The sequence below is a fragment of the Petaurus breviceps genome, unplaced genomic scaffold (genome assembly GCF_028583685.1).
Source record: "Petaurus breviceps papuanus isolate PSGF00001 unplaced genomic scaffold, PetGlider_PUasm1.0 90825, whole genome shotgun sequence".
NCBI classification, from domain to species: Eukaryota; Metazoa; Chordata; class Mammalia; order Diprotodontia; family Petauridae; genus Petaurus; species Petaurus breviceps.
In genome coordinates this window covers 9,513,796-9,541,644 of record NW_027187353.1, presented here as the reverse complement: position 1 = coordinate 9,541,644, position 27,849 = coordinate 9,513,796, and the positions used below count along the sequence as shown (strand labels likewise).

At 36.5% G+C, this 27,849-nt stretch overlaps 1 protein-coding gene across 2 annotated transcripts; it reads left to right on the top strand.

Moving 5' to 3' along the window:
- Positions 1-94: 94 nt before the first annotated feature.
- On the top strand, positions 95-27,367 carry LOC138148558 (cytochrome P450 2C23-like). Of its 2 annotated transcripts, XM_069071267.1 has the most exons (9): positions 95-343; positions 9,070-9,232; positions 9,396-9,545; positions 9,893-10,053; positions 13,542-13,718; positions 16,372-16,513; positions 19,828-20,015; positions 25,298-25,439; positions 26,744-27,367. In XM_069071267.1, exons 1-9 carry the CDS (start codon positions 164-166, stop codon positions 26,923-26,925), a joined length of 1,485 nt encoding a protein of 494 aa, XP_068927368.1. In that variant the 5' UTR covers positions 95-163; the 3' UTR covers positions 26,926-27,367. The 2 variants fall into 2 exon arrangements, with proteins under 2 accessions (XP_068927368.1, XP_068927369.1); XM_069071268.1 differs by lacking the exon at positions 13,542-13,718.
- Positions 27,368-27,849: the final 482 nt, after the last annotated feature.

Genomic DNA, 27,849 nt, shown 5'->3' with positions numbered 1-27,849 from the left:
CCTCTGAAATTTGAGTTACTGAAAAAATGTGCTGTGTCCTTGTATGCCTATAAACTCTTTATTATTATTAACCTCCACACCCACTTTAAAAAAACAAGTTAAGTATTTTAAGCTTGAGTTCTTGAAGAGATACCTCTTCTAGTTGTGTGGCCAGATTGCTGCAATGGAACCCTGGGAATTCACCACTCTCACCCTTGTGGTTTGTGTCTCTTTCTTGGTCATTTTAGCACTATGGAGAAAATACTATAAAGGAAGGAAACTGCCTCCTGGGCCAGTTCCTCTCCCTTTCTTTGGAAATATGCTACAGCTAGACCTAAAGGATCTCTCCATGTCTCTCTGCAAGGTAAGGGGACTGAATCTTGTCGTTGGACTCCATCAAGTGGAATGTTCATTACAAAGCCCTCTAGCAATGACATCTTATGGCTGATTCTAGGATGATTGGGGATTAGAAACAGAGATCACAAAAAGGTTTTCATGAAATAATGAGAGAGAGTGGTGGCATGATGGCTGGAGCACTAGACCTGGAGTTAGGATGATGTTGTCTTAAAGACCAAGTCAAACAGTTCTTAAAGAGGATAAGTTGCAGATAAACCTGAATACTGACTATATATGTATGTCTGCAACCATACACAATATGGTTATATGTATTCACGCTTATACTGAAGTCTTAGCAAGTATCTACAGGCTATTTCCAGGAATGAGTGTAATTCAAAAAATAAGTTTAACTTGGAAAAATTTTGTCTCCAGACATAAAAACAGCATGGGAGACATGACAGAAATAAGGATTAGCATTAACAAGCATAGTAACTACACTGGGAAAGTTAAATATAAATATTAATTTTATTTTTGCACTTAAGACCACAGGACTTCACATGCTTGTTCTACTGTAGTTTCTACTATGAGGCTGTGTTGCTATTTCTTGGTAATTGTTTTACTTGAGAGATCAGGAGGAAAAGAGGATGAGTGATGAATTATGGGAAATCTAACCCTTTTACCCCCACCACTAATCTTACATAATGCCTTGACAAGACAGTGAATGAAATTCAGTACTCTTAGCTTTGAAATCAATGAATCAAGGAATCTCAGATTTGGAGGGTGCTTCATCTCCGAGGCTATGCAGGCCAATCTATTGCCATCATATAGTCATAGTAGGAAGGATGTTATAGACCAAGGTTGTTTAATCTGCTGTCTATAAATCCATTTCATGGATTAACTGATAGAAATCCAAGGACCCATGAACTTGAAAAGAAAAAATACACATTTTCATAACCCTTTAATTGTAATTTGATGTTTTCATCTATTATAAAATTTTAAAATATATATTATTCTGAGAAGGGCTTGGTAGGCTTCCTCAGATTGTCAATAGGGTTCATGACACACAAAAAATGTTGAATTCCCCTATTACACAGGTATTGGAACTAAAATTGGAGTTGGAAAATTTGTATTCATATCTTATATATTTACAATCTTTGTGACCTTGGGCAAATAACTAAAAGTCTTTATGATTCAATTTCCTCATCTCCAGAATTAGACTGCTAGACAAGATGATCTCACATTTAACTCAAGATACCAAATGAAGGGCATATGCAGTACTTCCTGAGGGACAGGCCATTCTACTTTTAGACAGATTTAATTGTTAAATTTTTTTTCTATCTACCCAGCTGAAAAATACATCTATCAACCTCCAACCCAAGGCTCATCTTTCTGTTTTCTGTGGCACAGAAAAATAAGCCTAATCCCTATTACATTTGATAGCCCTTCAAATAACTGGTTATCACATTCCCCTTAAATCTGTTCTTTTAGGCTAAGAATCCTTATTTCCTTAAATTAATCTTTGCACAGCTTAGTATTTGAGTCTCTTTGTCAATTTAGCTAAACTCTCAACATATGTTAGCTTCTGAATGTTCATTCTTAATTGTGACACCCAGAACTGAACACACTAATCCAAATGTAGTCTGACTGGAACAGAGTAGAGCAGGATAGTCACCTTCCCTATCCATGACATTTCATTTCTATTAATGTCATCTAATAGTCAATTCTGATTTAAGGCATCTAGAATTGTTCCAGAAGTCATAAAGACCTGAATTCAAATCCTACCTCTGACACCAGCTTTTTGGCCCTGGGTAAGTAACTTAATCTCTCAGTAATCCAGGAAACACTTTAAGACTGTAAATTGCAGAAAAGGTACCAACTTGCATTGGTAAAGGGAGTTTCCTTACTGGGAGTTTTTATAGCAATGAAATCTCAAATCTTCCCCATGTCCCTTAAAAAATAAAATAAACCACAAGCACAATGATCTTAATGCTTCTTCAATATACCAATGAAACTATGTTCTCACTGATGTAGCTATGTCCTTCAATAGTGTAGACTGAAACTCAGAAATGCCTTCTCATTCTCTGTAAATTTTGTCCATGTTCTCCCATTAATCAACCCATGGTGGAAGCCTTCCTCTATGTCAAGGGCTTTTAAGCTGGGCTCCATTGACCTCTTGATTTCATCAGATTCAACTTGATCAGTTTTGATAACTATCATTTAACATAATTGGCTTGCTTTGTAATTCTATATATGTTATTAATTTTAAAACATTTACCTCAGTAAAAGAGACCATAGGTCTACTTTACCACAATGCCAAGGTGATTCATGACACAGAGGAGGTTAAGAACTACTGCTCTGGGACTGCTTATATTTCACAGTTATTAGTGTAGTATTTTGGATATCTATATATTTTCTCATGCTCTTGCTACACAACTAAACTACTTTTTTCTCACCACATGTGTCCTAAATAACACTCCTTGCCAATTTTTATGACTAAATAATCACTGGAAAAATCCTGAACCCCACTTTTGTCTTTAACTTTAACTTCTGACTCATTGACAACTTTGATTCTTCCAAGGTTGTGGTATTGAAATATTTGTATGAATACACACATTATCCCAAGGAGAATATTAATCTTTAAACATATTCTGTCAAATATAGAATCTTATTTTTTGGCAAAGTCTTTTTATAACCTGCCCCCCTTCTACCTTACCAGCCTGCATATATCTAATTCTTCACCCCTTTCCTCTATTAAGTACTCAGTGAGTCAGTGACATTGGCTTCCTTGCTATTCTTTGCACAAAACTTCCCTTTCCATAACCCAGGCATCTTCACTGACTAGTCTCCACACCTGGAAAACTCTCCTTCTTCATCTCTACTTCATGACTTTCTTGAAGATCCATCTAAAATATCATCTTCTATGAGAAGCCTTTCTCTTAATCCTTTTCCCTTAATGCAAGTGCCATGGATTTATTTCCAATTTATCTTATGTATATGTAGATACATATCTTAGTTTTTCCAATGTTGTTTTCATGTTGTGTCATGTCTCCCCACACACACACACACCATTAGACTCTGAGTTCCTTGAAATCAGGAACTACCTTTTGCCTTTTTTTTTAACTTTTTTATTTAATTTTTTTTAAAGCAATCGGGGTTAAGTAACTTGCTCAAGGTTACATGGCCAGTTATTTCTGCGTGTGGTGCTGAGTTTCTGAGCCTGGGATTCGATCTCCAGGTCATATCAACACTGGAGCCCGTGCTTTTACTCCCTGAGCCACCTGGCCACCCCTTACCTTTTGCCTTTTTTAATTCCCAGCACTTAAGGCAGTAGTTAGTACACAGTGATGCTTAAAAAAATACTTATTAATTGACATATGGACTATTTAATCCTCAGTCTACCTCACTGACCATGTGCAAGGCTTCTATGAGGTATCTGTACCAAATGTGATAACTCTATGGAGCATACTTTGAACCACATCTTTGTCTGGACAATAAACATTTATGGTTAGATTAATTTTTCTTATATGAATCATCAAGCTAATATCTTGAACAATCACATATGATACAGAAGTGGTTTTCTAGTTGTCTAGATTTGATTCAATCAGTGAAATGTCATTAACAAATAGGAACATCTAGAAGATGTCACCACTTATAAATGAATCATTTCCATTTGAATTCATCTTGGCTTTCCATTCAAACAGAAAATACCAAAAGCCAATGGAGTGCATATTTCTCCTTGATTTATAAGTCTTTTGTCATGGATATCAGAAGGATATTAGACAAATATATTGCTGTATTTGCACTTATAAAGAAATCTTACTTGATCTTATAGTGTGGATAAGCAAATCCTTACTGTAGTTATTCTTCCCAATGATCTTTCTGCCCAACTAGGCAATACAGTGAATCAAGTACTGGGGCTGTGGAGTCAGGAAGACCAGAGTTCAAATATGGCATCAGAAAATTATTAGCTGTGTAACCTTGGTCAAGTCACTTAATCATTTTCCCTCAGTTCCCTCAACTGTGAAATGGGTATAACAATAGTACCTCTTTCCCAGGGTTGAGGATCAAGTGAGATAATATTTGTCTCTTTTTACCATGAACCCTGAGGGTCTTCTCCTCCCAGTTTTATTTTTTTTTAAGTAAAGGGGCATCCCTTGAGTAAGTACTTAAAGGGACCTATTCACTGAACGTGAGAACCTGAAAAGGCCTTAGCCTGAAAAGGTCTCCCATTACATCCTGGGTCATCTCTAGTCACCCTGTTGAATATCTGGCCAATGGACCCAGATGGCTTTGGAGGAGAAAGTAAGGCTGGGGACCTTGCACAGCTGTCCCTCCCTCAAATCAAAGTCAACTGCAAGTCATGTCCTCAGATGTAATCGTTCTTTTTGAGAATGAAGGACAAACACATTTATAAAGTGTGTAGCACAGTGCCTGGCAAATAATAAGCACTAGATAATTGCTGACTATTATTATTATTCTCATTAATATTTCTGTGGTCATTATCAATATTACTTTCATGGTTCTGCTCACTTTATTTTGCATCACATCTGCTTCTATGAATTGTCATTATTTACTAAGCATTACTGCTTACCTTGCTCAACTGTTCTCATTTATATTATATTACCACTTACTCTGTGTTCTAAACTTCTATTTTCCTATCTATCCTGGGTAGCAAAAAGGTCACATTTACAGACTAAGCTGGAATCTAGGTTCTTTTGATTTACTTTGGTGGTTTTGCTTTTCATTAGTTAAACTTGCATAAAATGGATACATTTGAGGTTAATATCTTTGCCTCTGTCCATTTCCTATTTTTACAATCCAGAATTTATCATTTTTGATATGATACTTGAAAATTTAATGGGTTTTACTGTTACAAACTGTGTTTATTTCTCATTAAACTTCCAACTTATGTTGACTGTTGCTAAAATGAATCTATGGCCTCATTGCACACATATAGCTTATTCCAATATATTTCCCATACTGGTAGCTATATATTTCCTATTACAATGAAGTAAATATAATTTTATACAGTTTGGTATTCATTAAATTCAGTGCCTTCCTACACTTTTCTTGAATAAATACTCATGATATATTGGCATGAAGAAGTCTTAACTCTCTTTTATTTTCCTTTACCATCTCCCTCTGTCCAAATCTAGGCATTAAAGTCACCAAGTACAAAAGCATGTGTTGTCAAGGACTGAATGGCTTTGCCACCTTCTTTATGGACTTCTCTAACTATTTCTTATCTGCAACAGAATGTCTGCAAATACTTTTGTCTTACTACTTTTATTCATTAGCATTGCATGATAAGATGATCATGATCCATTAAATTACCTTATTGCCTTTCAAAGCACAATCTAACTCTGCCTACTTTTTACTTTGCCACCTAAGGAAAACCCGTAGGCCATTATTTCAATTGGTTAAACCTCCATCTTCTTGTTTTGTTCATTTTAAGAATGTTAATATCAATATGTCACTGTTCTTCTAGTAGTGTAACAATTAATCAAAGATCTCATATAGCACACCAATCGAAATTTAACATTTATAGATGGTCTGTATTATTTTTTCCATCATTTTCCCCATTGTCAATTATGACCATTACCATTACTAATGAAGCAAAAGTAGGCCACATGTGACTGAAGTCTATTTTAATTCGTTTCTTCTTATGGGTCATCAAAGTCAAAGAAATTATTTCCAAGTACTCAACTTCCCAGTAATGAATTACTCTGTGCTTAACTTAGCTGGTCCATTAACATCAAAATCAATCTGTTTCTGTATAGATACCCAGAGCCTGTTCTGCATTATCAGAACTCTAAGAGCTTACATTCTGCTCAAGTCTGTGAGATACCCAGTATTACCTCCACATCACCATGAGATATCACAGTAGGACTTAGGGGAACATCTGCCCATAATGGTCAGATAAGAATTTTTTAGGTTAAATGTATTATACTTCATAAATATTAGTTTCTGTTTTCTCACTTCATCCCTTCCTGAGTGAGAAATGATTTTTGTGGAACTGAAACCAAGCAGAGCAGTTGATGGAAAATGAAGAGTTTAGCTAGAAAGTCCCATGGAGTATATATGTTATCCCTACTAAAAGATCCTAAATTTCTTCAGAGCAAGAACTGTGTAATTCAATATTTCAAGAGATCTGTGATCTCATTGTAGGGTATTACCTCTACCCACAGAGATCATTACTCATCAAGGCCTTAAGAAATACTTCAGTATGTTTTTGCACCCTCAACAATTTTTTTATCTAGTGTCCAGTCTTCTGGAGGTGAGTCTCTCTGAACTCACCTAAGTTGATCTTGAGTGAATGAATGAATGAATGAATGAATGAACAAATGAATGAATGAAAAGAGGAAAATATATTAAGGACTTATTATGTTCCCAGAACTGTGCTAAGAATTAACAATGCAAACAGAATCAAGTAAGATAGTACCTGCCATCAATGAGCTTACATTCAGATGTAGGGAGAACAAAATTCAAAAGAGATTTAGTAAAGCAGAGGGGAATAATTCTATGGCATAGTTTTGAGATTACAGAGAAGCTGGGGGAGGCTAGGTGGTGCAGTGAATAGAGCAGCAGCCCTGGAGTCAGGAGGACCTGGGTTCAAGTCTGGCCTCAGATACTTAACACAAAAACTAGCCGTGTGACCTTGGGCAAGTTACTTAATCCCAATTTCCCTCCAAAAAGCAATAAAAAAAAGATTATAGAGAAGTGATGTGGAAGCTTGCTTCCAAATAAGATAAGTCAGTCACCTGCCAATTCCCAGAGTCCCATGGGCAGAGTTCAGGGAGGATGAGAAGGAGGATGAAAAAAGTTCATGGGGCACAGTTTGGAAAGTAAAATGTAGACCTGAATCCAGGAGTAATATAGAGAATACTTCCCTTTCAGAGCCAAAATAAGCCCATATTTCAGTTCAATTTAACTATTATTAAGCTCTTAAACTGTGTATAAGGTACCAGTTTAGCTATTGAAGATAAGGGAGATAAATAAAAGAGATGACAATCCTTGTCCTCCAAGAGTTGAATCCTAAGGGATGAGGGGCATGTGTAACATTGCCCAATCATGTAAAAGCAAAGTATATGTAAATTAATTAGAGATGGGAGAGAAAGAGATAATGAGGGAGGAGGGAAGAGAGAGAGAGAAGGGGAAAGGGGGAGGGAGAAGGGGAAAGGAAGGGAGAGAGAGAGTTGTAAAAATATCATTTTGGCACCTGTATGGAAAATGGATTGGAAAAGGAGAGATTTGAGGCAGGGAGACTAATCAGGGAGCTATTGTAATGGCACAGGTAAGAGGTGATAAGGATAACTGAAGAGAGTCGAGAGTGATTCCAAGGTTGTGAGCCTAGGTGACTGGGAGAATTGTGATACCAACAACAGAAAAGAAGCTAGAGGAGGGCTAAGTTTAGGGTTAAATAACCACTTTTAGGATATGTTACAGTGAGAATCCCTTTAGCATATAGTTTGAATTTAATAGTCAATGAATTCCTTTCCAACTCTAAAATTCTGTGACTCTTGGGGAAAATGTTAATCTCATTTAGCCATGTTGAATTTGAAATGACTATAGGATATCTTGGTACAAGTGTCCACCAAGTAGTTAGTAATATAAGATTGAAATTCAAGAGACAGATTAATGATGGATATGTATCTATTTTTTGAGTTATGTACTTGGAGACAATAATTGAAACCATGGAAGCTGGTAAGTTTGCTCAGGGAAAGAATATAAAGAGAAGAAAAGAAGGCCCAGGATGTCAGAGTATGGCCCAGGGAGAGAAAACCAGCTCAACTCAGAGAGCAGCAGGGAAGCCAAAAGAGGAGAGTGTGTTTTGAGGAGGGAGAGCCTCATTGTTTCAAAAACTTCTAGAACAGAAATTGAGCAGGATTAAGACTGAGACAATTCTATTGAAGCAATCACAACTTGAGGTAACTGGTGATGCAATGAATAGAGCACTTGGCCTCAAGTAAGGAAGACCAGAGTTCAAATCCACAGTTAGCTATTTACTGGAAACCAAACCCTGGTTAAGTCACTTAATCTATGTTTATCTCAGTTTTCTTAACTGTAAAATGGGTATTATAATAATAGCACCTACCTTGCAGGATTGTTGTAAGGATTTAATGAGAAAACATTTTTAAAAAGCACTTAGTATACTGTTTTTTTCACACATGGCAGGCACAATATAAATATTATTCCCTTCATTCCCTTAAAAGATTTCCACTCTAGTGGCATAACCTTCAATACACCAGGATCAGCACCATGACCTGATAGGGTCTTAATGTAGGCCTTTTACACAGAAAATGCTTGATGAAAATATTTTCAATGGAATTGAATCTATTCTAACCCCTCATTTTACAGAGGAGGAAAAATGAAACCTGGAATGGCCACATGAATTCAACTAAATCACGTAACTAGCAACACAGCCTTGGACTTAGAACAAGGGTTCCATGCCTCCTAAGCCAGTGCTCTTTCTACTTGATATAATTTCCTAAATGAAAAAAAAACATGTTTATTTAACACTTGCTATGTTCCAAGGACAGTTAGATGTATTGAAATAAGAACAGAGGATCAGGAGAGTTCTTTCAAAGAGGTCATTTTCTATTTCGAATAGTCAATGCATATAGGAAGGTTTGGTTGCAGGGCAAATATAGCCATGTGCCTTGCATTTCTTAGAACTCGCTGTGGAAGCCCAGATATACCCATCTTCAAGTTGAGCACTGTTCCTTGAATTGCTTTTTGTATTTCTTTTCCCAGCTATCTGAAAAGTATGGTCCTGTATTTACTGTGTATTTGGGGTCTCAGCCAGTGGTGATTCTACATGGCTACAAGGCACTGAAGGAGGCTCTGATTGATCAGGGAGAAATTTTTGGAGGCAGGGGAAAAATACCCATATTTGATGACAACTACAAAGGACATGGTAAGTTTCAGATTCTTCCAGGAAAAGTGCTAGAAGTGAAAAGGTAAGAAATAGGACAACTTAACAATGATCTTTAAGCTCGCTGGAAACAATAATAAAAACAAAATTCTGTTTTAGACAAAATAGAACTGTTATCCTCATGCTTAGTTCATTCTTTCCCTAGGAATTATTTTCAGCCAAGGAGAAAAGTGGAAACAAATCCGCCGGTTTTCCCTGACGACACTGAGGAACTTTGGGATGGGGAAGAAAAGCATTGAGGAGCGTGTCCAGGAGGAAGCTCAGTTCCTTTTGGAGGAACTGAGGAAAACAAAGAGTTGGTTATCACTAATATTTCTTGGGTCCTATAAAATAATGTATCACCAATTCTAAATCCCTCTGGGTTGAGAGTTACTTGATTTACCACTGTCCATCTGTGTGACTAGGTGGAAACCTTATTGAGGGAAATGGGGCAGCAGATAAGATTTCTCCCTAGTCTTTTCATGTTTCATAAACGGTTTCTGTCCTAAATATAGAGAAAAGAAATAGTCCAGCAGAGATGCATTGAGGGAACTCAACCCCATGCTAACATTAGAAGTCTTTTCCCTGCCATCCTAATGCTATTTGATGTAAAATATTATCATTAAACCTGATCTTTATGTTTTCTGATTTCTTTATCATTAGGTCAACCCTTTGACCCAACCTTCATCCTCGGATGTGCCCCTTGCAATGTCATCAGCTCCATCCTCTTCCATCAGCGCTTCAATTATGACAATGAGGAATTCCTTTCTATGATGAGGATATTAAGTGAAAACTTGATTATACTGAACTCACCAATGATTCAGGTAAGGCCCGAGTCATTCTCTGGCTGTGTACTTGGTCATCACGTTTTTGTAACACAAAGGGTGAAGAAGGTTCTTCAGTAAAGCCTATTACCAGAAAACTTCCCCACAAGCATAATGAGGTCATGGCGTTAGGTCATTGGCTCTTCAACAAAGTCTTATGCAGGGTTGTATTAATGGGCTCTAGAAATAGTGGTATTGTTCATAAAATTACAAGGATTAGTAGTGAAGGCAGCTTTCAGAAAAGAAGCTGAAATTTCCAGTTGTGGTAAGAGAGTAAGATCTCATATTCATATAGTAGTTTAAGGGTTGAAGCAAATTAATTAAATACAACCATGTTTTAGTCAATGGAAGCAAAATTATACATTTAACACCTGGGGTACTCTTTATCACATGTGAGATAACCCCCATGAAAAACTATGCTAGATTTAAGATACTATAGTCTCTGCTTTTGCATCTAATTAAAGTCCTCTTTTACAAGCCATGATGATTTAATTTTACCAGTTATCCTGAGAACACAATTAATACAAAATGAAACATTTAATGATATAAAAGGTGATAAATCTAGCAAAAGAACATCCACTGCATAGACCTGAAGCACACTAATCTACAAAAACATATCATCAGCGGAAAGACTGCATGAATAATAATCATGCATAAGAAGCAGAAATTTAAGGAACATATATGACCAGAGCACACTTGTAGGGAGTTCACAGGTAGGGTATATGGGCAGCCAGGGAACATGTAGGTATCAAGCCTTTGATACTTGATGATAATTTATGCCTTCTGGCAATGCTAGCTTAGTGTTCTTATTGGGCATGCTACTCAATGGACCCTGTTTACTGAACACATTTTTCCATTGGTCTTGTGGCTGACTCTGAGTACATAGTGCCTGGTACACAGCACACAGTTGCTGATTGATTCTATTGTATCCTCTTTTCTGGGAGTTGCTCTGATGGCCCAATCAAGGTCACTTGGTAGCCATTTCAGTTTCTGTCTGCCAATGTGTACTGACTAGAAAGTCTCTCCTTGAAATGGGCAACAAGCGATTCTTTTATTACACAGTCAAAATAAGGAGCCACCTCCCAAATAAAGGCCTCAAAAAAATTCTAGGCAGGGTGTCTCCAATCTAAAAATTGGATTTCCTGTGCCAAAACCAGAATCATAATTCAATCTTGCATTAGAGTTATCTCACTCAGGGTTAAAAATTTCTGAGACCCTTGAATTAGAGCCATAACAAAAGCCAAACAAAAGTCATTGTATTCCATCTACCATTCCTTTATTTTGTGTGTGTGGGGGGGGGGTACACAAGTGTGCAAACCTTGCTGTCTCCTTCTATAACCTTTTTGCTGATAAAGGAAATTGAAACTGAGAGAGGTTATGTAGGAGAAGTTTGCCCAAGGACAAACAAATATTGGACACAGGAGTTGCTAGAGAGCTTTAGATTTCTAGAACAATGTTTTTTCCTTTACACCATACTGTATCGCAATGTCCCATCATGTTTATGGCTTTGGAAAATTTATCTCAAAGTACGGTATTACTCCAGCAATTCTACACTACAGTGAAGCAGCTGCTAACAGGAAACAAAATTTTATTTTAAAATTGTCCAGTTCATGAAAGGGGTCAAGAAGAGGCCCCTTCGAAGGGGACAAAGCTTTCCATCCCCAAAGAATAAATTCTGCCCATTTTATGCAACACTGAATTGTCAGGGCTAGAAATTGACTTGTCCTGATAAGCCAATATCTTGCCACTCAGAGTCTGTGTGACCCTGAACAAAGCACTTAACATCACTTTCTCAGTTTTTTATCTGTAAAATGAAGATAATAATAGAACCTGCCTCACAGGTTTATTGTCAACATCAAATGGGAATATATGCATCAAGTACTTTGAAGACCTTAAAATGTTTCGTATATGTTAACTATAAGGTTATCTAATGCTAACTCATATCTGAAATTTCATTGGTTTAGGTGAAATCCAAGGGAATAAACAAATACATCAGCAACTTCTGTACAATCTATAGTCCTAGAGACCTATTTAGGGTCACTGGGAGGTTAAGGGACATGGCCAGAGTCACACCTCCAATACAATAGAGTACAGTCCAGAAACAGGAATTCAACCCAGATGTTCCTGACTATCAGAACAGTTCTCTGCCAGTTATTAGTTTTACTTTGTTATGATTGTAATTTACTATTCTTATAATGTATCACCTGAATATGTCTTGTATTTTTTGTTTCGTTTTCCTAGCTAATTTGTGCTTATAAAACCTAGCTGTCCTGTCCACCCCTTTAAAGTCAGAATGCTGTTTACTGCCTTCTGTGCCCATGTTCCTAGTGTCTTGCATAGTACTGGACAGATTCAAAATACTTGATGAATTCATAGTGGTTGATAGGGTTGGACAATGATGTTGACTGCATAGGGTAGCTGGTGGCTTGTCTACAGAATGTGAGGAACAGCCCTTTCCACAGAATGTACAGTAAGGCCATATAGAAAAGAGTACCCGAGCCTATAGAAAAGAGTACTTCTGTAGATGACACTGAACCTATTCCTCCACATGCTGCCAGATTCACCAGGAAGGGGCATCAGTGAATTTCCTTCCTCCATGACTGGGTCAACCTGTGGCAAAACACTACTCACCCATCCTGGAAGTATAATACCAGGGATTATAGAGCAACATAGGGATGACTACAGAATCTATTATTTCATTGATATAGGCAACCCCTAGATGAGGAAATTCATTCTACCAAAGCAGATCAGCAACTTTTTAGAAAATTTTAATCTTTAGAGAGTTACCTAGAACATGGTGTCAAACTCATATAGCAATGGGGAACAACTAATTCATAAAACAAAAGATGTCTGTTGGCTGCATATTGCCTGAGAAAACCACATATACATTCTATCATATTCTATTTATTTTGTTAAGTATTTCCCAATTACATTTTAATCTGGCTGAGCCACTGGCTATTTTTGACCCCTCTTACCCAGACCATTGGGAGATTAAGTGGCTTGATCAGGTTCACAAAGCTAGAAAGAGTCAAGGGTAGCTCCTGAACCCAGGTTTCCTGGCTTTGAGTTCAGCATTAAAAGCTCTTCCCTGACATGCTATTTTTTAAATAATTATAAAGATTTTTTAAAATTACTTTTTTTCTTATATGTGAAAAGGCACTAAGCTGAGGACTGGATAGCATCTTGCACATTTCTGCACCACTGCTTAAGAAATTTGGGTTCACTTCCCTAAATCTTAATAAATGCTTTCTTTTTTCCTGATCTCCATTGAAAGTATTCCTCTCTAAATATTTCTAGCCACTAGACTCAATAGCTTTCTAAGCAATTACTTTTCACTAAACTACCAGGTTGTTAAAGGGGACAAACCCTTTTCCTTTCCAAAGAAACAAATATAATTTTAAAGAATTGTAAAATTGTGATTATGCAAGTTTTTCTCAACAATAGTAAACTCATATATGACACTTTTCTCTCTTCCTCCCTTTTTGTAGTTTTATAATAATTTCCCTTGGCTTATTCACTGCTTTCCTGGACCTCATAAGAAATTTTTTTCAAATATCAAGACACTTAAAGAGTTTATTTTGAGTAATACAAAGAAACACCAAGAGACTCTGGATCCTAACGATCTTAAGAATTACATTGACTGCTTCCTCTACAAAATGAAGCAGGTAATATAACTGTGGAAAATGGCTTATGGGAATTGGTTATTTCAGCTCTTTTAGTAATAGAATTTATTTAAAATTCTGTTTTTTTCATCACAATTATTCTAGAAAATCTCTTCCCTCCCTAGTTAAGCCTTTATGTGGAAAAAAGGAAAAAATAATCAACCATATTAAGTGATCCTGAATGACAAAACATTCTACCTTTTGTCTCTAGTAAGTGAGGTGGAAAATGGTTCATTAGTAATACTTGAGATGATTAGTATCTTTTCAGTTGTGTCATTTAGTTTCTTTTTTGTGATCTTTTCATTTAACCACTGTAGTAATTGTCTCTATTGTTATTTTCGTTCTGCTCATTTCATTCTTTATCAGATCATTCAGATCTTCTAAATGTTCTTTTACTACCCAAAGATATTCTACTACACTTGCACACCAAAATTTATTGATTTACTCTATCATTTCTCAATTGATGGAATTCATGTTTCTAATACTCTGCTCTCATGATATAATGCTGTGATGACTAGAAAGATAATATGTAAATCATATACATATATGTATATTTTATACAAATATACTTATCTAATATTTAAATATGTGTGTATACAGATGTCTATATGTACATGCATGCATGCATACTTACATACATAGTCTTTTATCTCTTTGAAGTATATGCCCAGCAGTGGAATTCTTGTAATAAAGGAAATGAATGGTTTAGTAACTTGTGCAATTACAAATTGAATTTCAGGATAATTGCAACAATACCCCACCTATCAACGGGGTATTAATGTTCATATCTTTGAGGTGAGTTAGGGGACTGACAAGAGTGGTGTCAGTATGAGAGTAGAGAAGTAGGAACATTTGAGAAATATTACTACAGTAAAATTGACAGACTTTGGCAAGAGATTATATATGGAAGTGGGGTTAGGGAGTGTGAAAAGTTGAGGATAATTTGTAGGATGTGGTACCATTCACAGGCACAGAGAAATTTATAAGAGAGGAGGCTTGGGAGGGTGGGGAGGAAAGATAAGAGTTCGGTTTTTGATATACTTGGTTTAAGTCTAGAGAACATATAGTTCAAAATGTTCAATAGGTAGTTGGAGATGTGGAAGTGGAAGTGCAACAGAGATTTAAGGGCTGGGATAAGTAGATCTGATCATCAGCAAAGACATGACAACTGGATTATGAGAGGCAATAAAATCACCAAATGGAATAATATACAGAAAGAAGAGAAGGGAAGGAGAGGAGAAGGGAGAGGGGGAAAGGAGAGGATTAGGCTGCTTCTGCTTATCCTAACAGACAGAATTAGGAGTAATGGTCAAAAGTTGCAGACAGAATGACAGGCTTGATAAAATGAAAAACCTTGTAAGAACTAAAATGGACCGAAAGGAGACTACAATGTCTCAGGGAGTAGTAGGTTTTCTCTTCATTGAAGATCTTTAAACAAAGGCTAATTAACAATTTTTCCAGGATGTAATAGAGAGGAGTGCCCTTGACTTTGGAATTGATACCCTCGACTGACGTGTCTTGATTAGTGAATAAGTACACACAATCTCAACTAACATAGGATCTGAAGCCAGCCGCATGTTTCACATCCAGTTTAATCGTCTTCTCTGACCATCTTGCCATCTGTGCTGCTACTTCACAAACACTCCCGCCCAACTCTCCACATCTTGCTCTGTGGGGCTCCAGATATAGGCTCTCTGACAGCATGGTAAAATGAGGCTTAATTATTCTGGGTGAGCTTTAAGGAAATATTAACAGGCCAAGGCAGTTCCTAGGCCAAAGGCCCACAGACCCACCTGAAATACCAAAAAGATTCCTTTCCAATTTCTCTACAGATACTTTAGTAAGCATTATTGTCATGGATCCTTTCCAACGTTACAGTAAACTAAGAGCAGGTTCTGATGGGGAAGAGGATAGAGAAAATACTAATAAAATAAAATATTAAATATTTTAATAAAAATTAAAAAATCTAAAATACTGTTTGACAAAGGCAGAATTGTGTCCTGACAAGCAAGAAGCATTAGGTAGGCTCTCCTTTCTAGAGAAAGGAGAGAATGCCAGAATCTGTTGGTCAAGGGAGAAGGAAACTAAAGTCAAACTTCCTTCCTCCCAATTGTTGTCTATGGCTGGCTTTATGTTCATTACTTCTGTGAACATGGGCTGTGTAATAACTGACTATACTATATCTTAGAACTTCCCTTCTTCGTAGGGGAGCAAGACAATGGAGTTACACAACAACCAGCCCATTAGAAGGATTTCTGAGGCTCACAGCTGCTTGACACACCAGCCAAATTTGGAAATGTCTGTTAACTACTAGAAACTAAACAGCTTAAAGGCAACCTTAAGGAGCAGCTGAAGACTCAAGACCTTGCTCAGGACTTTATAAACATCCTATCTTATTGTGTCTATAGACATTCCCCCACCCATAATCCCACCTACTCCATACCCACACACCTCTAGAAACCATAAATATCTCACTCTTTTCCCACTCCCCTTTTGAGCAGTTGAGAACTAACTCTCTGTCTCTGTCTCTCTCTGCAGGTCTCTCTGTGTCTGTGTGTATGTCTCTCTTCTTATTGCAATTCTCTTTTTATTTATTCATTCATTCCTTTATCTTTTCATTCAATCACTTGTTTATTTCTGCCTGAACAATCTGTAGGATGAAAATAATCCAGAATCTGTGTTTGACCTGGAAAATCTGGCAACAGCAGGGATGGATTTATTTGATGCTGGTACAGAAACAATCAGTACCACTTTGAGATATGGCCTGCTTCTCATCTTGAAGTACCCAGAAGTACAAGGTAATGAGAAAATCCACCATGCTGTGATAGGAACACCCAAGATTCCAGCTGAAGTTGCCTAACCCAGCTTTATGCAGAAAATGGCCTGGCACTTTAGCATTGTGATTGAATGACTCTCAATCAAGATTACAGTTTATAAGATAAGAGTCTTATAACAGTGGGAAGCAGAAAAAAGAATGAGCTTAGTAGAAGAAGAAAGGATGAATAGGAGAGGATGGGCACACGACTCAGGGCACAGCAGCTGACTCACTTACCAGTGCCACCACATTTTCCACCAAAGCACTATTCTAATTCTCTATGACCGCACAAAATGTTGGATTGTTCCTGGAGGATATGTTCCTATTAAATGACAGCTTATGCTGCAATTGGGACCTTTTTAAATGTTGTCCCATTCAAAACTGAAAAAAGTAGAACAGAACATAGGAGGAATGTGTTTCATCCAGAGGAACTAAGGACACTCAATGCTTTCTTTATGTACCCAATCAGTTGATGAATGAACATCTATTACCATGTGTCAGACATTGGCTAGGTTCTAGGGATATAAAAACAAAGAATGAAATAATCTTTTCTTTCAAAGTTCTTACATAGTAATGAGGGTATCAAGTGCACATATAAGTATATCTATTTTTGTTTAGTCATTTTCAGTCATGTCCAGTTCTTTGTGACCCTTTTTGGGTTTTCTTAGCAAAGATGCTAAAAGTGGTTTTCCATGTTCTTTTCTAGCTGATCTTACAGATGAGGAAACTGAAGCAAACAGAGTCAAGTGACTTGCTCAGGGTCACAAAGCTAGTGTCTGTTGACAGATTTAAACTCAGGTCTTTCTGACTCCAGGCCTGACAGTCATTATACTACACCATGTAGATGATCCATATTGGTATACAGAGAATAATTTTAAAGGGTATAGCTAGTGTCCTAAGTCTCTCCTCCCCTTTGTGGCTAAGTTCTTTGAAAAAGGTCATCTATAATAGTAATACAATAGGTGCCCCTACTTCCTTCCTGCTCTTTTGCTCTCCTTAACTCTTTGCAGACTCTCTTCTGAAATATTCCTCCAACCAAAACTACTCATCTGAAAGCTACTAGTGATCTCTTAATTACCAAATCTAATGACTTTTTTCAATCCTCATCCTTTTTGAGAAGAAAAAAGGCTGTTCCATTTTGCAATTAAGAGAATTTCTTTGTTTGCATCATCTGACACCATCAGTTCCCTTTTTCTCATTGATATTCTCTTCTATCTACATTCTCCTGTCATTGCTATCTGCTGGTTTTCCAACTATCAGACTTTGTTGAAACTCCATCTGGGTCTCACTCACTAACCATGTATGTCCCACAAAGCTCTGTCCTGAGTCATCTTCCCTTCTCTCCCTCTTTAGTGTGGCATTTGGTGATCTCATCAATTCCCATGGTTTCAATTATCATCTTTATGCAGATGACTCTAATAGACACTTGTCCAAACCTAACCTTTCTATCTTCAGTCTTACAACTCTAATTACCTATTAAACATTTAAACTGTTATGACCCATAGACATCTTAAACTCAACATGTCCAAAACTAAAATCCTTATCTTTCTTCCTAACTTTCTAACTTCCCTATAACTGTCAACAGTACCACCATGTGAGTGTTCTCTATGATTCCATACTATCTCTTACCACTATATCTAATCAATTGTCAAGTACTATTATTTTTTCTTTGTAACATCTCTCCCTCTCTCACACACACCCCTTCTCTCCTCTGACACTGACACTGCTCTGTTTCAGGGTCTCATTACTTTAAGCCTCCACTGTTTCAATATTCTGTCATCTGTTTCCCCGATTCAATACCACACCAATTCACTCACTCTTCAGTTGTCCAATTGATCTTTTGACAGCACAAATTGACCATCTCACCTCCTTGTACAACAAACTCTACAGGCTCCTTATTTCCTCTAGGATCAAATGTAAAAAAAACATCTGTTTGACTTTTTAAAGCTCTTCATGTCCTGGAAACTTACCAGTATTTTTGCACTTTACTTCCCTCTATAAATTCTATTATCCAGTGAAATGATACCACCCTCTTTGTTATTCCATGAACAAGAAACTCCATCTATTGATTCTAGGCATTTTTGTGGACTGTCTCCCCATTTCTGAAACCCTCTCCCTCTGCATTTCTGCTTCCCAGTTTTCCTGACATACTTCAAATTAGCTAAAATCTCACCTTCTGTAAGAAGCTTTTCCCAGTTCTTCTTAAACTTGGTGCCATATCTCTGAGGTTATGCAAACCCTGACATTTATCCTCTATATATCTTGCTTGGACATAGTTGTTTGCATGTGGTTGCCTCCATTATACTATGAGTTCCTTGAGAGCAGAGATTGTCTCTGATCTTTCTCTATCACCCCAGCAGTTAGCACAGTGTTTGCGATATAGTATTTACTTAATAAATGCTACTGGACTCATTAACTGAATGCCAATAAATGCTAGTTGACTCATTGATTGAATGCCCAAGTGTAAACAGAAGGCAGAAATTGGGAGGTTCAGGAAAGGCATCATGTAAAACTTGAACTCATCTTGAAATAAGAACAATTTTATGAAGCAGAAGAAAACAGGGAGCGCATTACAAGTCTGAGGATGGTCAAAAAAAAGGCAAAGTGACAAAAAATGGAGAGCCATTCAAAAGGAAAAAAAGAGAACACTGATTTAGCTGGATTTCAGAACTAAGAAACGTGACTGAACAGATAAGGATTTTCTTGTGAAGGACTTTAAAAGCTGAGCAGAGGAGTTTCTGTTTTATCCTTTCTAGTGCAGACCCATAATTCCTCAAAGGATGAACCACTTAAGGACATTTAAGAGAGAAGAATAGTGTGGCATAAAGGATACTCTCATTCTTCCTGGAACTGCTGATTCCTACATGCTGACAGTTTACAAGGAATCCTGCAGATGATAGAAAAGCTATAGTCTTTAACCCAGATGGATCACTGCTTATGAGCATGTAACATGATACATTTATGATGGCAAAAACTTAGAATCTTCACAAAGAACAAGGATATATTATTTAGTGGAATAATCTGGATTTGGAGTCTGAAGGCCTGAGTTTAAGTCATGGTCATTTTCTCATGCCCTTAATTTCCCTATTTGACAAAGAAAGGATTTCGACTAAGTGACATCTAAGTCTTCTCTCCAGTTATAAATTATATAATTCAATAAGTATGAGCAAAATCTTTCTCCTGGTCTTCCACAAATTTTGTTTAGTTTACTTTCTGTTCACTGTATCTCTTGTACCCCATTCAGTTCTCCTAGCTTTTCAGACAATGCAAAATAGATCTTTGTTTATGTCAACATAGGTAAAATTCATGAAGAAATTGATCGAGTGATTGGACAACATAGAATTCCTTCCATGAAAGACAAACTGGAGATGCCCTATATGGAGGCTGTGATATATGAGATACAGAGATATATTGATCTTATCCCTCACAGTTTGCCCCATGAAGTAACCCGTGACACTCATTTCCAAGAATATTTCATACCTAAGGTAAGAAGGCAGAATATGACACAGATGTCTAGCTGAGTCAGAATCCAGAAACAACTCAATGGACCAATTTTAGGAAGGGCCAAAAAGTGTGAACCCAGCATCTATGTTCTAGTGAGTGTGATCTGCTTTTAATGACTGGGGGCCCTCAGAGTTTAAGCAACTTATCCTGGGTTACATTACTAATATATCCAGAGAGAAACATTAACTCAAGGTCAATTTCTTATCCACTCCATCATTTTGCTCTTTGTTGGTTGGAATTGTAAAGCTAAGCATGAGCAGCTTTCCAGAAGGATGCTATTGTGAACAGCTTTTAAGATTCTGATTACATAGTATAGTGAACACTATATTCAAGAACAAATGAGAGCAAAACATTCACAGTAAATCAAGGTACAGCATTTACAATGTTACAACTTATTACACACAATCAAAATACAGCATTCACAACAACTTATCACTAAAATGGTCACATAGTTTTCACCACAGTGGTCACAAAGTTTTGAACAAAGAACAATCATTTAGTAATTCAATCATCCCTAAGGAGGCTTGCCTCCTTAAGGGTCACAAAGAACAATAGTCAAAGTTCTCCACTCATGGGGCACACTAAGTTACAAATCAGTCATTTATTCAGTCATCATTCACTATTCAATAATCAGAAAATACACCAGGAGCAGGCCTCAGGGTGGTTAAATCAGTGGCAGCAGTGGTATTTTCCAGACCTCTCAGCCCACAGACTCTAAAAACAACTTAAAAGGTCAGCAGGAAAGATGGGAGGCTGTGCCAGCATAGACTGGGCCTCAGTAAACCAGGACCAGGTCTTGGGAACCATTGAATTAGCAGCAGCAGCTGCTGCTTTGAGATCTCTCAACCCACAGAGAGTAAGGGGGTTGAACAAATAATCAGAAGATTACAAGGGTCTCTTTGTTGGATCTGGAGGCAGGACTCTGTTGCCTTGCCCATTTTCAAACCCAGGTTGCACTCCTGGGTGGCAGAACCAGGGAGAGAGGAACATTAATACACCAGAGCGTGTGGTTGAAGTGGAGGAGAGGGACCCTCTTCATAGTTCCAAGGCAAAAAAGAGTGCTTGTGGTCACTCACAGACTAGAGCACAGGCCAGGAGAGTAGTAAACACATCTCTCCTTAGGTCATACCACCTTGGAAGAGGTTAAAACCTAGAGCAGCTGCACAAAACCCTGAAGCTTGGGAGAGTGCACCCTCCATCCTGGAAGCAGTGCCTTCCTTTAACAGAGTTTAAAGTCAAGTAATAGGTTGGGTAAATGAGAAAACAACAGAAAAAAAAATTGCGTCCATAGAAAGTTACTGTGGTAGCAAGGAAGATCAAAATGCATACCCAGAAGAAGGTAACAAAGTCAAAGGTCCTACTTCCAAAGACTCCAAGAAAAATATGAATTGGGATCAGGTCATGGAAGAGCTCAAAAATTATTTTGAAACACAAATAGGAGTGGTAAAGGAAAAATTGGGAAGAGAAATGAGAGTGATGCAAGAAAATAATGAAAAAAGAGTCAACAGCTTTTAAAGGAGACACAAAAACAATAGTGAAGAAATAATACCTAAAAAACAGAATAAGCCAAATGGTAAAAGAGCTACAAAAAGCAAATGAGAAAATACCTTAAAAAGCAGAATTAGCTAAATGAAAAACAAAGAGCTACAAAATTTCACTAAAGAAAAAACTCATTAAAAAGTATAATTAGCCAAATGGAAAAGGAGATTTAAAGCCTCATTGAAGAAAATAACTCCTTAAAAATTGGAATTGAGCAAATGGAAGCAAATGACTTTATGAGAATTCAAGAAGTAATAAAACAAAACCAAAAGAATGAAAAAATAGAAGACGATGTGAAATATCTTCATTAGAAAAACAACTGACCTGGAAAATAGATCCAGGAGAGATCATTTTAAAATTATTGGAGTATATAAAAACCATGATCAAAAGAGAACCTAGACATCATCTTTCAAGAAATTATCAAGGAAGTTTGCTCTAATATTCTAGAACCAAAGGGTAAAATAAACATTTATAGAATCTACCAATCATCTCCTGAAAGAAATCCCAAAATGAAAACTCCCAGGAATATTACAGTCAAATTCCAGACACCTCAGGTCAAAGAGAAAATATTACAAACAATCATAAAGGAACAGTTCAAGTATCATGGAGTCACAATCAGGATAATATAAGATTTAGCAGCTTCTACATTAAAAGATCAGAGGGCTTGGAATAGGATATTCCAGAGGGCAAAGGAGCTAGTATTATGACCAATAATTACCTACCCAGCAAAACTGAATATAAACTTTCAGAGAAAAAAATGCACATTCAATGAAATAGAAGACTTTCTAGAATTCTTGATGAAAAGACAAGAGCTGAATAGAAATTTTGATTTTTAACACAAGACTCAAGAGAAATATAAAAAGGTAAACAAAAATGGAAATCATAAGAAACTTAATAAGGTTAAACTGCTTACATTCCTACATGGGAAAATGATACTTGTAATAATGCTGAAGAACTTTCTCATTTGTATGGCAGTTAGGAGTATATATAGACAAAAGGCACAGATATGAGTTGAAAATGAAGAGATGATATCTAAAAAATTAAAATTAAGGGGTGAAAGCGGAATGTACTGGTAGGAAGGGAAAGGGAGAGGTAGAATGGGGTAAATTATCTCAAATAAGAGAGTCAAGAAAAAGCTTTTACAGTGAAAGGAAAGAGGGGGGGAGATGAAGAGTACTGAGTGAATCTTACTCTCCTCAGAACTGGCCCAAAGAGGTAATAACATACACACTTAACTGGACATAGAAATCTCTTACCCTTCAAGAAAGTAGGAGGGGAAGGTTGTAAGAGAAGGGAGAGGTGAAAGAAGGGAGAGCACATTAGGGGAGAGACAGGGTAAAAGGATAGAGGATAGAATAAATGGGGGGGGAGGAATTGAATAGAGGGAAATACAGTTAGTAATAGTAACAATGAAAAAACATTTGAAGCAAGTTTCTCAGATAAAGGCCTCATTTATCAAACACAGAGATCTGACACAAATTCATAAAAATGAAAGCCATTCCCTGATTGATAAATCATCAGAAGATATGAACAATTTTCAGATAAAGCAATCAAAGCAATCTATAGACATATGAAAAAATGCTCTAACTCAGTAGTGAAAATGCAAATTAAAACAAATCTGATGTACTACCTCATACTTATTAGATTGGCAAATAGGACAGAAAAGGAAAATGGCAAATGTTGGAAGAAATATGGGAAAATGAGACTTTAATGAATTGTTGATGGAGTTGTGAATTGATGCAACCATTCTGTAGATCAATTTGGATCTATGCCCAAAGGGCTATAAGACCATGCATACGCTTTGACTTGGTAGGCCCACATCCCAAAAGAGATTAAAAAAAAACAAAAAAGGAAAACAATTTATGTGTACAAAAATATTTATAGCAGCTCCTTTCTCGTGGCAAAGAATTGGAAATTGAGGGGATGTCCATCAATTGGAAAATGGCTGAATAAATTGTGGTATGTCATTATGATGGAATAGTACTGTCATATAAGAAATGATGAGCAGTATGCTCTCCAAAAAACCTGGAAAGACATACATGAGCTCATGTAAAGTGAAATAAGTGAAATGTACTGTGTACAAAATAACAGCAATATTATAAGATTATCAACTGTGAAGGACTTAACTATTCTCAGTAATACAATCATCCAAGACAACTCTGAAGGAATTAAGATGAAAAATGCTGTCTGCTCCCAAAGAAAGAACTGATGGTTTCTGAATAAAAATTGAAACATACTTTTTTTAACTTTATTTTTATGGAGGTTTTTTTTGTCTAGATTTTCTTTTACAACATAACTACTGTGGAAATGTTTTGCATGACTGAAAAATTACTATTTGTTATATATAGGACATTTCTCTTACTTAGGCTAGGTGAAGAGATACAGGGGGAAACTATAGTGATGTAAAAAATAAAAGAAGAAACTCCTTTAAAAATATCACAATGAAAGAAAATATCTACAAGAGGTGTTCTAGGGTCTATGAATAGATCACATGGGTCAATGAACTTAGATGGCAAAAAAATTACATCTTTATTTCAATAAAATTGATTCCCTTTACATCCTTATGTATTTTATGAATTTACAAACAATATTCTGAGTTTTCCATAGACATCACAAGACTGCCAAAGGGGTGCAAGACAAACAAAAAAGGTTAAGAATCATTGCTCCTGAGGAAAGAATTGGAAGAGGAATAAGTACAGAGACTTGATAAATCATCACAATCTCTGGAAATTAAATTGGTCAAGAGAATTCAATGATTCCATGAGTCAACAATAAATACCAGAACAAAATTCAAAGATTGAAAATAAATCATAAAATTTTAGATATCTACCATAAAAAAATAAAACTTAGAAAACATATTGAGAAAATATCATCTAAGCATCAGATGACCTGAAAACCTCAACCATAGAAATGAACAGATAGTATATTTCAAGAAATCATACATTAAAACAACTGTGAAAAACATTAAGTAGTTTGAAAGAAATTAGGTATAATCAATATTTCATACCATATGCCACAATAAGTGAATACATGGGAAAAATGAATATATGATATAGATTTAAAAGGTCATATTATAAAACTGTTAGAGGAACATGGGAAAAGATCATGTACACATTTTTAGAGTGAAGAATTTATGATCAGAAAAGAGATAAACAGAATCAGAAGATGAAATGTAGAAAAACTGAAGAGGTTATTTACTAATTTTCATCTCTATGTTGATGACTCCTAGATTTATAAAGCCAATCCTCATGTGTTTCCTGAGCTCTATCACACATCTCCAACTGCCAATTGTCTATTTCCAACTGAATAATCCATAAACATCTCAAATAGACTAAGTCCAAAACTGAGGTCGTCTACTATATAATGAAAATAGACAAAAAAGATAGAAGAGTTTGTAAAAATTGGGCCACTGAGCTCTACCTTTTGTCTTGAATGATATTCAATCTTGCTGGATAGAAAACTTCATTGCATGTTCTCCCATTTGGGCCTCTTGGACAACCAGGATTGAGTGTGGCACATGTGTCCTCACGCTCTATGGTTCATGCTATGTTTACTGTTCAATATTAAAATCCATGGCAAGTTATGAAAATTTTCTCTCTTTAATGAAAGCTTTAAGTATTTGGTCAGTCACTATTGAGTCACTAAGCTTTTAATAAGCAAAGCACTGTACTTGGAATTGGACCAAGATATTAATCTACTAACCATTGTTATTTCTTTATTCCAGGGCACAACCGTGTTCCCATTGCTCTCCTCAGTCTTGTTTGACACAAAAGAATTCCCCAACCCACATCAGTTTGACCCAGGGCACTTCCTGAATAAGGATGGTAGTTTTAGGAAGAGTGACTACTTCATGGCTTTTTCCATAGGTAAATTTCCTTTCTCATCTTTACCTCTAAATTTGAAATGAATCTGTCTCTCCAACATCTCCATTTGGCTGCTCCTCATTGTTTTCTAAATAGACATTTATGTTTTCTTTCCACATCTGTCACTGATGCTCACAAGATTCTCTTGTTTCTGAAACCATTATGATTGGGTATTACCTCAGAAAACTTCAGCAAGCTAGCTTGGTGGGTCCTGAATAGTACTTACTGCCTCCTTTCTTTTGCCTTTGTATGTAACCTAGCTCTTAAAACAGAGCTACCACAGAATACATGCTGAATAAGTGCTTATTGGGGAATTAATTGACACACACCACACTATGGGAATTAGAGCACATTGGTGGGAAATAGGAAGAGTTGTATAACAAGATTTATTTAATTCTATGCCTAATGATCATAAATGAGTTGTGTTTATCTGAGATAGGTTTCTTTATATTTTCTCTCATTACACCCATCTTAACATACTTATCAGGTGCTCATCCTGAATCATTCACCTGTTCATTCATTCATTCAAATAACAAAAATATTACAAAGCATTTTCTATAGTATATATAAGATCCATGTGGAGAAGGAGTATGAATGAGGGCTAGAGTCAACTTTAATGTCCACTTGATTCAAGTCCTGCCTCTGACACATCCTGGTTCTGTGACTCTGGGAAAGTCATTTAGACATTAAGTCCTCATGTTTGAAGCTTTACGGTACAAAATAGTGACTTATCTGTAGTAGAAGAAGAATTTTTTTTTAATTTGGGAAATCCTTGTACTGATAAACTAATGGATGAGGACCAAAAAATTAATAGTAGAAGGCATTGATCTTGACAAAGAAAGATATTCAAAGACTAATCATTGTGTATGACTTCTAGGAAGTTATAAAATAAGTAGGGGAAAGAAAGCATGAGCATAAAAAGTTATATTAAAAAAGAACATCATGGATGCATGAGGACTGTACTAATAATAGCTAATAATACAATAGCTATTATATAGTGCTTTAAACTTTCAAAGTCCTCTATCTCATTTGAACTTCATAGATGCTATAATTATCCCCATTTTACAGATGGGAAAATTGAGGTTGAAAGATTAAGTGACTAGTGCAGAGTCAAATAGATTTGAAATCAGATTGTCCAGGTTTCAAGTCCAGCACACTAATTCAGTGTGCCACCTAGCTTCCTAAGTAGGTACTAACAAGGTACTGTTCTCCTGGAGGGGAGGTGCCTCAAGTAAGTTTCTGGGAATGATGATATCAATAGGAATTTATACATGAAGACCACTGAAGAGAATCTTGTCTTCTTTCAGGAAAGCGCGCCTGTTTAGGAGAGGGTCTGGCTAAGATGGAGTTGTTTTTGTTCCTGGTCACCATTCTGCAAAACTTTACCCTCAAGAGTACCATTGATCCAAAGGAAATCAACATCAGGCCATGTTCTACTGGACTTATCAATGTTCCTCCAAAGTTCCAGCTCTGCCTTCTTCCTCGCTAAAGATGAAAAGGTCACCCATCAAATCCACCCTATTCCTTTCTCACCAAGTTCCTAAATCTCTTATCTCTTGAAATTTATTAACCCTATTGAGGGGAAATGTACTGCTTATAATTGTCTTTTAACAGGTTTCTATTCTTATACACATGTACAAGGAAAGGTAATAGATTAAAGAACTCCTTGTATACCTTCATGTCCAGGGATACCATTATAGGATGACATGAAGAGACCCTATGCATCTTCATGCTTTAAATCATGCTGCATATTTGGGAAGTTTTGGTTCAATAAAGCTGATTCAACTTGTTCACACTGTAGTTCATTGTGTGCCATGATTCATTTTTTTTCCCTTAAAAATGCTACCTTGGGGTGGCTAGGTGGCACAGTGAATAGAGCACTGACCCTCAAGTCAGGAGGACCTGAATTCAAATCTGGCCTCAGACACTTAACACAAAAATGAGCCATGTGACCTTGGTAAAGTCACTTAACCCCATTGCCTTCCAAAAAGCCAAAAAAAAAAAGGAATGCTACCTTGATATTAAAAGAAGATGGTTTGAGGCTGAAGAGATACGTCACGAAAAATTCTTAGATAACTGTCAGCCATTGTTCAGCAGCAAGTTAGCTTTTCAAAACAGATAATGGCAATAACTAGTTGTTACTTGATTCAATAAAATGTATATGAAAAGAGGATTATCAAGTAAAAAAAGGTCCAAGCAGTAGTCCTAGGGGCAGGAAGTGTAAAATTGAATTTTTATGAGAAAATCATTGAGTAAAATCTTGTTTCCTTTACTGAAAACAGACTTTTCTGAGCTTGACTAAGATGGAAATGTTTTATCCTTTGTCACCATTCTGCAAAACTTTCCCCTCAAGTCCATTTTTGACCTAAAGAAAATTAATATCAAGCTTTACTGGGATTATCAATGTTCCCAG